The sequence below is a fragment of the Thunnus maccoyii genome, chromosome 10 (genome assembly GCF_910596095.1).
Source record: "Thunnus maccoyii chromosome 10, fThuMac1.1, whole genome shotgun sequence".
NCBI lineage: Eukaryota > Metazoa > Chordata > Actinopteri > Scombriformes > Scombridae > Thunnus > Thunnus maccoyii.
Window position 1 is genome coordinate 23308626 of NC_056542.1, and position 16900 is coordinate 23325525.

General features: G+C 39.7%; 1 protein-coding gene across 4 annotated transcripts in view; it reads left to right on the forward strand.

Moving 5' to 3' along the window:
* Positions 1-16533, forward strand: part of cobl (cordon-bleu WH2 repeat protein) — a 65669-nt gene extending 49136 nt beyond the window's left edge. For 2 of the 4 annotated variants that reach the window (XM_042425168.1, XM_042425169.1), the window contains 9 exons: positions 3466-3624; positions 7296-7617; positions 9020-9138; positions 9391-9573; positions 9676-11267; positions 11380-11613; positions 11754-11870; positions 13187-13492; positions 14524-16533. In XM_042425168.1, the coding sequence (XP_042281102.1) occupies positions 3466-3624; positions 7296-7617; positions 9020-9138; positions 9391-9573; positions 9676-11267; positions 11380-11613; positions 11754-11870; positions 13187-13492; positions 14524-14607 (3116 nt within the window). In that variant the 3' untranslated portion in view covers positions 14608-16533. The remainder of the gene's footprint in view (positions 1-3465; positions 3625-7295; positions 7618-9019; positions 9139-9390; positions 9574-9675; positions 11268-11379; positions 11614-11753; positions 11871-13186; positions 13493-14523) is intronic. The other 2 variants (XM_042425170.1, XM_042425171.1) reach the window with 1 other exon arrangement.
* The last annotated feature ends 367 nt before the right edge of the window (positions 16534-16900 follow it).

Here is a 16900-nt window from a genome sequence, read left to right on the forward strand (position 1 = left end):
AAAGAAGTGACAGTCAGAAGTTGCCTGTAGAGGTTTTCTACCTGTTAGAAAGTGACTGAAAGTCTGCCCTGGAGATCTGAGCTGTCACAATGCATCAAGGTTTGAAACTTAAACTGTCAGGAATGACGTACATAGCCTGGTGAAAGACTGTGTGTGTGCGTGTGTGTGTATGTGTGTGCGCACATGTCATGGCTGAAGTACAGTAACTAGTGGAGCAGGTTTTCATCATAGGTCATGAAAATACAGTCCTTGTCTCTCGCCCACAATTATCAATCCCTCACATTCTTCGTATCTTTCTCTCTTATTTGCTCTCTTTCTTTATGTCTCTCTCTCTATCTCTTATATGCATGCAGCACACAAACCTTCAAAGCTGACAGATACAAAGACAAACCGATCCATCACAGATTTAAACAGGATCTACTTGAACTTTTGCTGGCCTTGTATTGATCTTTATATAACCGAGATCTTTCTCCGTAGAAAAGTGAGATTGCAGCAGAGCGGTGTTGTGTCTGACAGGGGTAGAGATGAGAGAGTTGTAGACCTCAGAAAAGGGATGGGAAAGGTGAGAGCAGTAGAATGGAGTTCAGAGAAAGGAGCATGGGAAGGTTTTGGCAGTGGGATGACAGGGTAGCGAGGTAGAAACAAGGGGACTAGAGGGGTTTAAGGAGAGCAGGATGATAGACAGAAAGATGAAAGCAGGAGAAAGGATGAAGTATGAGGAGGTTAGTGCATTAGACAGGATAGAAAAGACAGCATGAGGATCATTAATAAATGTATAGACCTAGCTACTACTCTTTTTTTTCTACCCTGACACTGCTGATACTGCGTCTCTCCTCTCTTTTGCTTTAACTCTCCCCCTATTTTCAGTCTTCTGCCTATCCCTTTACAATGCGGAAGAAATTATCCGCTGAGTTAAAATGTGCATTTGCAGTAAAATAGTTTTGTTCCAGAAGCCACGTTTTCTCCGTCAGTCCTTTTTTGTCCTACACACAACCTCAACTTTTCAACTTTGCATTAACTATAGAAAATATATTCTTCAGTGCAGCCTGACAACTGCACTTCGTTATACATCGTGAACAGTACATATTTGGCAGTGAATGAATAGCTGGTATACACGTTAGGGCTAGACAGCTGCACCCTGCATGTACAGTATAGTGAGGTGCCTTCATGCTCATATAGGCAGAGACAGAAATGTACACAGTAAGTTTCAGTCAGCCTTTCATTTATATAGGTTTCATTTTGTCTTTAATTTATGTAGGTTTTATTTAGCCTTTCATTTAAGCAAAATTGATGTGTATGTCAAACTGTAAACTGTATGTTATTTGCTTTGGGAATCTTTAAGATAAAGATCTTTAATTCTAAATAAACAGAGGTGAAACTGCAAACCATTAAACTGAAAGTAATTATGCAGCACGGCACCATAGTGTGTTCATTATCTTGGTTTTATACCATTGCCTCTTCTAGTGTCTGATATTAATGATATTTACCTTTAGGTCTCCAAACTCTATTATAGAACGCATATGTGTGTTTAGCACTTGGGAACATGTTATGTTAGTGATTATGGCTATTTGGATTTAAAGCATTAGCTTGATTGAAAACAGGAGACAATTAAGAATTTCCTTTGATTTTTTTTTTAAATAGTTCAATGAAAAGCATGCATATGTAGAGTGTAAATGTACATATTGCATACTGCAACTTTAGCTTGAAACAGAGGGGTCAGGGTGAAATTTAAAGTAGTGGCTTCTCTTTACATAAATCTAGTCAACACAACCTCCAGTGGTTATTGACAGGGTGATATAGTACTACTTATTGAGACTGTGCTGACGTCAATCATACTGTAATTTATTGGGGCACATAAGACATCAGTGTAGCACAGTACAGAGCGTATATGTGCTCTTTACACAGCAGTAAGACGTCCCTTCAAGTTAATTTTGGGTTATTTCAGGGACGGTTGTACCCTGCTGTGTGTGTATATATGTGTGTGTGTGTGTGTGTGTGCTACAGAAGCTGTCAAGGTTATGATGGTGTAGTTTATCATCTCAGCCCTGTATGCTGTTTCAGTTCCTTCCCATTGTCAACAACAGAGTAAACAGATAAAGTAGCACATTGACAGCACTTGCTGACTAAGACCAACTCATTGATATATCACAAGCCTTGTGAGGAAATTTAAGTTGCTGTTGTGTTGTGTTGTAAACAGTGCGGTTTTACAGAAATTGTGCTTTTCCCCCTACAACCCAATATGTTATCTAGATTGATTTTGTCCCTGTGTCAGTACACATTTCACTCGTCCCTCCTATGCTTTGTGTACACATCTGTACACACCTCTCTTATAGCTTCTTCTTACATTAGTTGCCACATTTCTTTTTCATGAGTGTGAGTATGAGTACTTTGTAGCACCAAACATGCTACACCAAGGCAGGCATAGTGGCACAGCTGAAGATGTGTTTATGTAGATTTTGCATTCCTTTGCAATTCTTGCACCCATTTTAGCATGAAGTTGAAGTGAAATGTTAAGATAAAGGAGTGCTATTGGGTGCTAAAACCAAAGCATATGAGAAATCTTAATATTAACCTGTAGCTATTCTGCCTCCAACTACAATCGTTCAGGAAAGCTTTTGCATTTATTTTTTTTCTGCAACAAAAAAAATTAGGTAGCTGTATTTCAACAGTGTTGTTTTACAGAATTTGTGCTTTTGCCTCTACAGCCCAAACCAGGACTCGGGTTTCAGTGTGGTAAACTAGCAGTTATGGCCAGTAATGCTGCAGTCTTCACTATGAAAAATAAACTTCTCTAAGATTAAAATTGTAATATAAAACAAAAAAAGCACAAATATTTTGTATTTTTAGTGATTAAATACAAATTCGATAGAGGTTAAACATAAGTATTGAAAGCCAGATTAAGATAAAGAATACCAATCTCAAAACTTTGGGCTGACACTATTCATTCAAGATTTTAAAAGACACAGAATTGATGAAAACTGAAAAGTGGGAACCAATCTGTTGTTGCTGTCACTTTTCTTGCAACTCCTGTTGATACTCAACAGATCTTTGTTGCCAAAGTTGGACCCTGAATTTGTGAAATTCCACAGGAGCCATTTGGTAAAAAGAAACTTGCAAATGAACGTAGTGTGAACACCAGAGTAGCTTACAGTGCATCAATAGTGATAATCTCCATGGCTCAGCAGACAAAGAAAGTAGTACTGCCCACAGAAACTCAAACTTCATCATCAGAAAATCCAAGTATAAAGAAGCCACTGTTTGAATAACAAGCAGTCACCAGGAAGTGTAGCAAGAAAACACAGCCGCCAAGACGCTGCCAGAATAAATAAAAAACAAAGATCTTGATGATTACGTTCTGTATATTTCTTTTTACTACTTTCAGTTTGATAAGACGTTCGCATGTAAGATGTTTTTACAAGCATAGCCATCAATGCCTGCCCTGCATGCATGCTGTTTCTCCCCCAGGAACCACTGATCGACCAGCTCCACCCAAACCTCGCCGTTCCCCAGTCCAGGAACCACCACAGCTTGTCCTACCCCCTCCCCTGTCCTCCCCTCCCATTGAACCCACAGACAGCAACTCCCCACAGAGAACCATGGAGGTGGAGGAAGCAGCTCCCCAGTGTAGGTGCCAGATGGACTGCCTCTCCTTTTCCTTCCCTCTTGACCTTTCTTTTCTTTCCCAGAAGCTGCTGTCCTTGTTTTCTAACTTTCATTTAATTTGTCCCAATCTTAATTTGCATTTTTGCAACTATCTTTAGTGCCAAACCTGTTTGTGCGCATGCGTGTGTGTGTGTATGTAAATACTGCACTCTGTCCTCACATGTTTTCGATCTCTCCATCAGCGACCAGGGGCAGCTGAGTTGTTAAGTGATACTGGGTCCATGTGAGGTCAAGGTGCTTCATATCTGTAAATGTCAACCTATGACCCTGTTATTTCTTCTGGGTCCAAAAGGTCAGGGCTGGGGTCAACACCAATCAACTGGAGTGCCTTTTATGTTACATTTGTACAGTACATGGGAGTATATTAGATGTATTATGGAAGAGATTGGTGAGGAATGCTGATCTGAATGTAAGCCACATGCAATGTTCCAGTGGTTCTGGAAACAAAGATTATATCCCTTTGCATTATGTTACCTTGCAAGATTTATAGTCTTGGTAGTTAAGTGTAACACACATCATGTTTATGTCCTCAATTTCTGTCTTTACTTTAGGTTATCCCTGGATGTTGTTTGACTTGCCATTCCTGCCAAGTGCAATGTTCATGATCTTATAAATCATCTCAAATCTTATCTGTTCTTTTCTTTACACCCCACCCCCGCTCCCTTTTTTGTAGTGTACTGCTGTGGGCCTATGCGTCTGCGCTCCAAACACTCCTGAAGTCTTTCTTTGGCTTGACCCTTCCTTCATCCACCAATCGTTTTCCATCAGTCCTCTTTACTTATTCTTCACCCTTCTTTCTTCGGCTGGACCTCCTTCTGCTCCTCATTTCCTCCTATAATTGTTTTTAGATTTTTTTTTGTTTGTTTGTGGCTACAGTCTCATTTATATTGTAATTTTTACTGTCTCATTTCTGTTATTTGCTTTCACTTGGTGTCAGCCACCTTGTGACTACCTTTTTGCATCCCTACTTGTGAGGATTCAGATTTGATTCTGTTGAGGACACAACATGCTGCAAGTGAAAGCAAGTTGTTCTCTCCAATTTCACCCTTAAAGCACAGATTTTTTTTGTTTGATTTTTTTTCTTTTGTACAAATGTATGTATATACTGTTGATGGTTTTGCATTTTACCTTGATCTGTTAGGGTTGTTATTGATTGTGCATGAGATCAGGGCTCAGTTAAAAATGGACACACAGAATGTGGTCAGAAGACTATACAATGGTAGATGAGCTAAAGCCTGAATGTATCAATTACAGTGTGATTGATGAGTGACATGCATGAGGCTATGAGGCAAGGCCATGGGATATCTATCAGCCAATATTTTGGTGATGTGATATCTGCAGATCAATAGTTGGACAGAGTATGTGCCTTTCCCTGTGCTTGGTGTTTTGAATTGGTTTAGAAGACTAGAGACCTGAATGTATACTGCCTTTGGCAATAATATGGAAAGGATGATTTATCAGTGACATGTCGACAGGTGGTGGTGGCTCATATATTATAAAGACAAAGTGTCTGAAGTAAAATACCTCTTCCCAAGGAGGGTTTATAACAATTAACTCAGATAAGAGATTGACACTACTCACTCATTTGTTTTAGATGTAGGTATTATTATAACAGCATATAATTGCATGAATGCTTCAGATTGCTGTTAAGAGTTTACAAACCGAGCAAAGGATTTTTTGGCTTCCACAGCAAGTCTAAATATATAATTTGGCTCTTAGGCTGAGAAGCTGTAAGAAACCTGGCCTTAACTGTGCCACAGAAATATAACTTGTTTACAATTTTGAGCACTATATTATTATATGCTTTTAAAGAAATGTAAAATGCTTTTTTTGTTTGGTCAACATGTCAGGGGATTGGAGCCCCTAATTTTACCATATGACTTGTTCTGTACTATATGAATGCAACTATTGTGGTGTCAAGAACAGAATCAGTTGAATTGTTTTTCAGCAAAGTAGAATGTTGATATGATGATGATCCATTTTTGGCTCTGATTACAGCAATGTTTTTTTTTTTTACAGTGATCACATTACTGTCAAATTTAATTTATCCTCTGCTACAGTAGCTCTAAGCTATTGATATATAATGCAAGTCTGTAGCCTAGTGACATGATGTGTACTTATTGAGCCTGTAGAGTTGTGAAAATGAACATGCAATTATCTCTAAAGGCCATGTGTGTCAAAAGACTGAAAAACAGTATATGTTTGAAAGATTTTTTTTTTTTTCAATTAAACAGTTGAACACTCAGTAACAAGGACCTTGGTGCAGGATTGTGCATGGATTGCCACAAAATAACATATCACAGTAGTGATTTGTTTGGGAATGGAGACACCTTTTTGTTTGGCTTTAACAGAAGCATGTGCCCACAGTCATATTGTGTTGGAGGTTTGAGAACTTGGTATGTGTGGATGTTTACTTGTGTGTTTGCAGGCATATACTGTACGTGTGTAAACACATGACAGTGTGTGTATATGTGCAGTGTCTGTGCATATGTGTGTGTGTGTTTGTGTGTGTGCTGATTGTGGCTGTAGCTGGCATGGCTAAGCTGTTGCTGGGAAGGAGCTGGGAGGACAGCCCTGTGAGTCATCACCACATCTCCTGGAACTGACTGTTCTCTCCACACTATTAGGACCAGGCCCAAAACTGCAGAGACACACACACACACACACATAGTGAGACATACAGGAGCATGGTGCATGCACACGCTCACAGACACCTGGTATTATAAGCAAGGTCACTCACTGTTAAACTAATTTTAAAGAATTCCCCGTTGAGTTCCCAGTGCTCTGCATGCTGGTCGGGCTGCTGAAAACCTAACAAATGGTACATTGATTTTTATTCTCTTGGCCTAGAGTTCAATGAGATCAGTGACAGACTAAATAAGTTCTGCAAAACCCACAGGACTGACCAGAGCATGACTGTACTAAAGAGATGAGAGGGTATGAAGCAATACTATCTTTCACTGGAACCTAAAACAGTACTGTAAAAATCTAATTAAAAGAGTTTGTTTACAGAAAGTCCACCCACACATCATTAAAGCTGTTTTATCAAGCCACAAGTGGTTGTGCTTCAGGCTCATGTTTGTATATTTGGCTTGTGTTTTCTGGTTTGTGTGTGTGGTGTCAGAATGAATGTTGAAACTAAGGTAAATACTTCCTCTGTTTTTTTTCTCTTCCTCCATCTCTTGCTCCTTGTGCTCGCTTTGCATCCTGTGCTTCTTTTCAAACAAGTGCCCTCATGATTTGTTGTGTTGTTTTTCTCAGTGTTTTCCCAGGTGTCAAAAGCCCCTTAAAGGTTTGTGGATTTGAGAAAAATAAAATAAGGCCTAAAGGTTTTTGAAAACTAATGCATGGTATTAAAAGTATTTGTATTCATCACTGCAAGACCTCTTCCCATCCAAGCATTAGCAGTTTGGTGATTATATATTATTTATGATATCAAATTTTGACAAATATCATTTTCTATCCCAATACAATCCCATTCTAGTCCTTAGGTTCCACTAAACAACACCATAATTCATAAAACTCCTTTTGATTTGGACGTTGAAGTTGATTGTCGCTAACGGTTGCTAACAGTTAAAGGACAGTGATAACACCCAGCACTGATGTAAAGATCTTCCTCTATCCTCCCCCAGCCTGGCTCCACTCCATGCAGAGCTCCACAGCCAGTGGCCAGACCCCAGAAACTGAAACACCTGAGGAGGAGACTTTGTCCTTGGGTAGCAGCAGCAGTGGCAGTAGCCTGCCAGACCAGGGTTACGCCGCTTCAGAGGGCATGGCAGAGGGTGAGGACTCAGGCTTGGTTAGCTCCCCATCTGACACCCAACCCACATCCCCAGATGGGAGTTTGTCTCTGGATGGAAGTAGTGGAGGCAGAGGAGAGAGACTGCTCGGACCAGTACGGGAGAATTCCAGTGACAGTGATGAGGGATGTGCCACCTGGGGATCAAGTCACAGGTAGAGAGGATGTCATGGAAAGCAGATTGGGAATGAGTGGAAGAAAGGGTGGATGAAGGAATGGAAGGAAATGAAGTTATCAAGCATGCTGTGTATTTATAGTTGCATAATTAATTACACCAATCATTTGTGCAACAGGATGATTTAAGTCACATTCTAGATGGTGAGGCACATTAAGACACATGCATTGGTTTTGGTTTCTCATCCTAAGAGGATACGAATGACTCACAGTGTCTATGTTACCCAGTCATCTGTCTGACCTCATGCTTCCCAGTATATTCTCATCGCTCTCCCGACTCCCACCCATCTTATACTTCAAATCTTTCCCATTGCTGTCACCTTTTTTGAAATCCATTTTAACAGATCTTGGCTTTCTCACAGACAAGATAATGTATGTGCCATTCACCTTATTGTGGATTTTAGCCAGCCTAACCACTCGTAACTAAAACCTGCATGTAAATGGCTAGTTCCACTATTGCTCTTAGTGATCAAGTTTTGTTTCACACCTGCATTTTCACCTGAAGAGAGAACCATCACTGTTTCAGACAACTCTAGAAGTCTCTCCACAGTTTTTAACTGTGCCAGCAGTAATAATCAAGAGCAGTTCCTCCCATGTGTTATATTTGAGTTATGGCCAAAGCTGGCACCCTCTACTCTTAGTGCTGAGACTTAATAGTTATGGTTCTAGGCCCTTATTCAAAGGCCTTTGTGGGAAATGAATGCTGCCCCAGATCACTTTTCACCCTTTAAGTTGTTGTGAAATGTGTATGGTAATGTGCTCAGACTAGGGATCCTGGATCAATGATCTTACTCAGAGACACTTTATGAATCCAGGGCCTGGCCTGATGCTGCTGGCTCCTCAGTATTCCAGGAAAGCACTATAACCCTGTTTTCTCAGAATTGTTGAGGAAAAGAGGGCCAGTCCAAGTCTCTTAGAAGACAAATTCTATTTGGTTTGGCCTTCTTGTTGCAATTTGTTATGGCTAATACGCCAGTAACTCATGAGAATGCTCTGTTGAACCCTTGAAGGGAGCGAAGGAAGTTTGAACTGTGGTAATAATATCTTTACAGCTGCATGTTTCAAAGACAGCAGGCTCCAATGAAAATAAAATTCAACTTTGAACAAGCAAAAAATATTTAAAACTAACTAACAATTTGTTTTCTTTCCCGTACTATTGAACTGCATTTACCCTTTTGGTTTCTGAGGCAGATTAGTAACGGGAAGGGTGTTGGATGTGACACCATCATCAAATAAACGGTTCATAACAGCTGTTTGGTAGTGACTGGATGACGGGGTGCACTGTATCATGACTTTTTGCACGTACAAATGTCATGGGACTGTGTGTGTGTGTGTATGTGTGCAGATGTTTTTTTGACACATATTTTTATGTATCATTCTCAGACACAATGACATCAGCCCACAGGCAAAGTCAGGCAGGTTAAAGGACAGCTATGAAGAGGATCGAGAACTCACAGCCCAGCTCCATCAGACTTTGGCAGATTTTGAAGCAGACCTTGCAGGTGAGGCACCATGTCACAGATCACTGTCCAGCTATTGTTAGCTATTGTTCAGTAAAGGATTAAACCTTTTGACCATCATAACACTAAAAAAGTGAATGGATGTATCTCATCAGGCTGCCTTGTACATTTGTTATATACCCGTAGTAGATAGTATAAAATCAAAATCAAAATGTGCCCAAAGTACCACAGTATTGCATATTAACCAAGTTCAATTTTCTCCTTTCATATGTTCCCCTTCTCCAAACCACATAGATATAGTCTCAGCAAAGGAGGCTTCCTACACTATGTCCACAGAGAGTAATGAGGTGCCGGTGTCTGTAGTAGACATGGATGTGCCAGTCACAGCCATAGATGAAGTGCTGGAGGACTATGGATCTAATGTTGTAGAATATGATGCAAAGTTACTTATCAGGACTGAGTCAGCTCACAGCAAAGGTAGGAAGAAAACATTTCATAGATACAACAAATCATACAGAAGCTGTTATGTGATTTATTTATATATTAAACTGACTCTTTCTTACCCCATTTTTATCACAGGTCCAAGCGGTGCTGTGGAGCTACAGAACAAAAACAACAATGCTTGTACAGCTGCTGATGGTAATAAAAGCAGCAGTACAAATACTACGCAGCCTTCTCGACCTGAGCAGCATAAGAAGTCACTGGAGAAGTCTGTAGGTGATAAAAAGGAAGAAAAGATATTAGAGACAAAAGTTGAAGCGATGACTATCACTGATACTAACAGTTTGAAAGAGGATAAACAAAGAACATCAGCAGTGAAATCTAATGCTGAGACACAGAAACACAGCAAGAACACTCAGATCAAACTTGATCCTGTGAAGAGTAACGCTCAGTGTTTCCAAGAGAAGAAACCTGTTCTGCCACCAACCAGTCAGAGATTAACGTCTACAGAAAGAGATGAAGAGAGACACAGAGTTTACCAAAATAACTCCAGCTCTAGTACTTCACACAGTAAAATCACTCACAATGTTACATCACGCTTTGGTATGAAAACTTTCACCGTGGTTCCTCCCAAACACTCTGTCATGCATGCTGCTGTGGAAAAGCCAGCATCAACTGTCGGTGCCATTAAGATTGACGAGCAAGGAAATATGGTAAAAACGGGTATCTCCCACAACAAAGTTGGTGGTTCATCAGAGTCGGGGAGTAATTGCAGCGAGGGGTCTCCCCTTCTTGGAAAAGCCAAAGCTTTTTGGAGCTCAAATGAAAAACAAGAAAGCGCTGTTCCCCAGAGCAAAGGTCTGATTGACAAGGCTAAGGAGAGCACAGATGACATGAAAAGTACTCACACTGCAGTATCAAAAACTATGTTGAAGACCGGTAACGCAGAGGACCTGAAAACGACACAGAGTACCCTTAATAAACCTGCAGAGAGAGCCCAGCCTAAAGAGGGCGTTAAAGAAGAAGTTAATGAACCAGTGAAAGACGTCAAAGTTGCAAAAGAGGAACGGGTAGAAGTGGAGAGCAAGATTTCAGTGTCCAAAAATGTTCAGCAGCCAAGTAATAGACCTACCCTTACCCCTCCTCTCCTTCCAGACCTGAAAAGAGACCTGTCCTTCCTCAAACCATCCAGGCGAACCTCAAGCCAGTACGTAGCATCTGCCATCACTAAATACACCCCAAAGACCTCAGCTAAACCCAACTTCATCCCTTACACCCCTGAATCCTCTGCTCCATTAAAAACACAGAGTACAAGCTTCCAGAGATCGGGTCGGTCCATACAAGTGAATCCACACCAATCTTCCATGACATCTCTGTCAGATAATAAGGAAAATGATTCTGGTTCTAAACCTCCTGGTCCTAAGAGGTCTATGAGCTACCCTGAGAATGTGTCGGATAGCCAGAGAGATTTTGGAGAAGTGAGACAGGACAGGGGAGGATTTGGAAATTGTGTTGGATCCACCAAAGGAAGCTCTAATACGCTAGGAACAGCAACAGCCAAGTATACTCAGTCCAGTGGCCCCACCCAAATAAATGTGACCGCCAGCAATGACAGAGACAATATTAAACATATTCAGGGCAGAAGTCCCAGCCCTTCACAAAGCAGTCCTCTACAGTCATCTACCAAACCACCCACAGCCCCCAAGACTGTATCCCAAGGACAGACAAGTGTAAGTAAAATCTGTATCATAAATATTTCATGTTATGGGTGTGAATTTTTTTTTACTGCAAAGCTGTTACTGTATATTACAGTGTACTAAATACTCCACATCTTGTCTCCAGAATACGAGGGACATGAGCAAGACAGCTACCCATCTAACACCTGATGCAAAACCAGAACCTTCAGTTACCGCAGCAGATAGTGGTATGGTACCTGGGCTTCTGCCAGTGACAGTGTTTGGGCCAGTTAAAACGTTCAGACCAGTGATCTGTAAATCTGTTGAGAAAGAGACATCTCTGCACAGCAGCCTGATGGAGGCAATCCAGACAGGTGGAGGCAAGGACAGGCTCAAGAAGGTGAAATTAAGATAAACATATTGTATGCATGTGGGTGGGGGAAGGATGGACGGTCTCTATCAGTAATAAATATACACTACATTCTTAATTTTACACTATCTATTAAGTGTTTGATTTTCCTCTTCTAATTTCATTATTAGATATCCACCTCTGGTCCCAGCAACTTGAAGAAACCCTCTTATGCTGAGGAGGAGAATGAGAGGTCTGCTCTTCTGGCTGCCATTAGAGGTCAGAGCAACTCCGGAAGGCTGAGGAAGGTAAAGTACTCTTCAGGCTATTTCTGCAATATCACTGTGCTGTCTGTCAATATCAAAGCAGTGGTAGGGAGATAAAACCGAGCCCTAAAGAGTAATGGAATGATTAATTGTTCGTTATAACAATGAGTGTACTATCCACTTTCTCCTTGAATGAACCTTATGTATCCACAATCATCCTCAAATGAATGTTCATGCACGACTTTCCTCTTTAACTCCTTTTAGGAGTTTTAGGGATGGCATTATTGCTCAGTTGGTCCACTACTTTGGTCCAGACTTAAATATCTCAACTAATAGGATTGCCATGAAATTTTGTACAGTCATTCATGTTCCCTAGAAGGATGAATCCTAATGACTTGGTGATCCTTTGACTTTTCCTCATCTAGCACCACCATCAAGTTGATTGTTTTTTCTTTGGTTACCTTAAAACTTATGACATTCCCATCAGCTTCTGATGTTCTTTGTGTTTAATTCCAATTAGCAAATGTTGGCATGCTAACACACTAAACCAAGATGGTGACCATGGTAAACATTAGCTAAACATAAGTATGTTAACATTGTCATTGTTAGCATTTTGCCAAGCTAACACTAGCATTTACAGTAGTACGGCTTTATAGAGCTGCTAGCGTGGCTGTAGACTTTTAATCTTGTTGACACAAAGCAAACAAAGAGGTGTACTTATTGTAATTATATGCAGCAAAAATATATGTTAAAGGGGAAATGCGAATGTGAAACTCTTTGTGTTGTTAGCTAGTTGGCAGTTCACAGAACCATGCATGAACCATGTTATGCAAGCATGGGTGTCTATTTCCATCCCTATGTGTGGACTGTGCACTGTGGTTTGCTGTCATGTAAGGACCCATGTGGAATGAAAGGGGCAGGAAACGTGCTGCTGTAGCCGAAACATCTGCGGTTCTCTTCTGGAGGTTCCTCTCCAGAAGTGGAATCTGTGGAATGCTGCATGACTAAATCGGACTCAAAAACTTTGTGCTTCTCAAAAAAGTACATAAATAAATAAAACTAAAAAAATACATACACGTAAATTACGTAAAAATACATGAGATAAATGATAATTAAAAAGATAATATAAATTTGAATGTGTATAGAATAAAATGCAAAAATATTGGAACAGAAAAGGTTATGCATGAAATTAGTTTGTTTAGAAGTTTCTTTTTATATGATTTAAGGTTGGCGTTAGATGCATTTGTTAGGCCATGAAAGTAACTTCACATGCACAGACTGTATGATAGAGCAGCTGGTTCCCCACCTTTGTTTATTTGTCAGGAGTTACAATTGTCTCACTCCTTTTTCCCCAACAGACCAAATCTGAGGCTGCTGATGAGCTTGAGAAGTTCAGGAACGTGGCTTCTGAGGAGGAAAAAAGCACAGACCTTCCCTCCTCCTCCTCCACCTCTCCTCCCTCTTTGACCTGCACTTCTCCTGTCTTCACCCCACCACCACCGCCACCCGTGTTTGCACCTCCACCTCCTCCCCCTGTCTTGCCACAGGGTAAACCTACCATTGTGGCACATCCAAGTGCTAACACCCCCGTGAATCCTGGCTTGGCCAGAGAGGCTATGCTGGAGGCCATCCGCTCTGGATCTGCTGCTGAGAGGCTAAAAAAGGTACAAATACAGGAAAAGACAGCATCTGTTTACACATTGCTGTGAAAGTTGTTGTATAACTCTCTACACTCTTTAACTACTCTGCATTAGTACTGTTGGAATTTCAATTCCACAGTTGTTTCATGGAAACACAAAGATGAGAGTAACACCTAAATATCACACATATCCCACTGGATCAAATTACATTAGGAGCTACTGGCTTCCAGCTTGGTATATGTCTCATCTGTTCTGTCTGCAGAACAGGAAAATACATAAACTGTTGAAGAAATGAAAAATAAAACAAAGATAGTCTGAGCAAATTAAAATTTAGCATTAGCACAGCAAGCGATGAATATCTTAATGATTTGATTTTGTGTGTGTGTATGTTTATTTTTTTTTCATGAGACTTGAGAACAAGGCTGCATAATTTCACCCAGAGAGACTTCTTATCAAAGAAGAGAGGGAGGGAAAAAAGAGACAGAACAGATAAAGGCAAGAAAGCCAAAGACAACAACAGAAAAACATATGATTTGAACCAGTGTCCTCTTTCTACTCACATCTTTGGTCTGGTTTTCCATCAAAGGCAGAACCAAGCTCTCCTGTGGTGCAGCCGCTGGGAAAATGGAAATGAATTGCAGATTTTAAAATAGAAAGATTCATCTGACATCCATACTGTACTGCTGTAGGAACATTTTCAAGGAGATGAAGTTCACTTTTAGGCCAGCAGCTGTTTAAAATTTTTTGCATGATTATTTTCGCATCATTTAAACCAGACAGGAACAATAGCAAAGAATGGATAGTGCAAGGAGGAGGAAAATAATCAGAGAATTGTTGACCACATCTCTTTCAGAACTGATGAGGCACAAAATTTACTAACTCTGTTTAGGTTTGTCTGTTCAATTAAGGCATTTTCTTTGTTTCTTCATCCATTTAGACGCTCCCACAAAACCACAGAACCTGATATTTTCTTTCCAGCATGCCATGAACTATTATTCCTGCCATTACCAGAGTGGAGAAATACAAACATGACATGTTGTGTCTGTTTTAACTAGGTCGCGGCGCCCACAAAGACAGTCCAAGTGAATGGCAGACTGGGAACAATCCAAGCAACCTCCTCAACAGTCCCTCAGAAATAAGTGGGGAAGCCTACATCACTGCAACAAGAAATAATTTATCAAATTCCATCATAGTTTTTGTTTTTTGGCCACTGTGCTTTTGAAACAGACATTTGGAAAACTGGGCTGAGTCATATTTTGAGTGAATGTTATTTGAAAGTTTGAGGGAAAAGCTGATGGATGACACAAATAATTCTACATGCTATCTAGATTAAAAGAATATTCAAGAAGTGCTTCACAGCTGGCTGCCAGTCTGGGGCCTCATGCTTAAACTAATGCAGCAAGGCGGGAGACTGTTATTTTTACTCATATTCTCCACTGTAAGCATTTCTTTATACAAGAGGAATGTTGCTCTGTTAGTAGCCAAACACCTGCAACATCTGCCCAATAAAGTTGTCAGAGGTGAAAGGTTTGCAGTTAATTCCACTCATAATATCAGCTTCTAACAATAGCTTGCTGGAAATTGTTTGTGTCCATCTTTATAGCGTATCGCTGTTCCTAAACATATCTTGCACTCTGTACTTGAATTCAGTAGTTTTAACCAGAGCGTTGTACAAAATGTGTGCCAATGAAAGAAGAATATTTGAAATTTAAAAGGTTTAAATGCTATTTCCAGATCATATTTTTTGTTCTGATCTTTTTTATTTGCTTTTACCATAGTTAAGATATGGATGCCTTATACTGTTGCTCAGTCAGTGTTATGTATATGATGTTTTCTGTAAAAAATTATATATGGTAAGTTGGAGGTGATAATGTTTCCAGATTTGGACTATTTAATATTTGTTTAACAAATTAAGATCATTGAAAAGTGAAATACACTTAAGTAAACAATGGATAGATCCATTGACAATGTTTGTTGTTGTTGTTGTTGTTGTTGTTTTTTAAAGTGCATTATTTTACTCAGATCTGGTTCATAATGCCAACTTCTACAGTTCTTGACTAAGAGAAGGAGTAAAATGGTGGTGCCTGACTTGTGCCTGTTAGCTCATGATGCTCCTGTTTTGGCCCCTAACCTTAATTTGTGCTGCTGTTTAAAACTTAAAGAGATTGTCATACATGTACAAGGTCAGCACCCTGCAGAAACTTCTATTTGCATAGTGGCAATATAACTGACCATGCATTTGATGCTTGATATATTACATACTGTATATAAAGAGATCACTGTTATAGAAGCATATGAATGGTGGATGCCACCATGAGCAAAGAGATAAGTTCATTAATCAGCAGAATGTAATGGCTACAAAACCAGCAGTTGTAATAATACTGTAGGAAAGCAGTAGTTCAGGGTATCTGTGGCCTTGATTTAGGAAAGTATTATTGCATTTCATTCCTCTACTCTGAATGTAAAGTTTACATTATAGAGTAGCTCTGACTGATTTATGGAGAGTGGACTGCTGCCATTAAATGGTACAGTTATGGATGCGTATGTATGTGCTGAATAATCTTTAGAATGAAAACCGAAATGATAAAACTTAAAGCATCCATGTTCAGGTGTAAATGCTAGCTGCTGTGTAATATGATATATATTTGAGTAAAGGGAGTTGAATTCCTAGTTTTATAGATATATTATTAATTTATGCTCAGTTTCAACACTCAAAACATTTTTTTTTTTACTGTTATATGTTTTAACCTGAGAGTGAAAACATTAAGAGCTTTTTTTTTTAATTCTCTAACTAGAAGTTATTTCATTTCTGCTAGTTTAATTTACACACAATAGCCTACAGCACATTGTAGCATTGTATATTTTGTAAACTAAAGGAAGATCATCGCAGTGATAGACTTGATTTAAATCTTTGATAGAAAGCTATTTCACTGATTGCTTGAGAATTTTATAAGCTATTGCTTTTTAAGTTTTAAGTGCACATTGTTTTGTTTTTGTTTTTTGGTGGGAAGGTTGCACAATTATTTTTGTCTACCCAATTTTTGATTCAATAAATAATTTTGTAATCAAGTGAAAACAGACCTCTTTTTGAATGGCTTTCTTTGTTGAAATTGTTCATATCTAAAAGAGTCATATCTGTATTGTAGCCGCCTTCCTGAAGAATTTGCATTTTCCCTCTAAAATAGCAATTAGACTTGTTTGTTTGCTTCACCAGATGGTCGTATGAACCTTGCCCTGGAAAGCATCACTCTGATGCGCCTGTGCCATTCCCAACACTGTGGTTGCCTGTATACTGTGGTCATCCTGCTGTCCTTATGAAATATATTGTAACCTCTCTCTCTCACCCTGTCTGTCACTGCCACACCACAGATGAGATACTATTCCAGGCAGCAGCTCATGGCCCTGACTCATCACAATGTGGTCACACAAAAT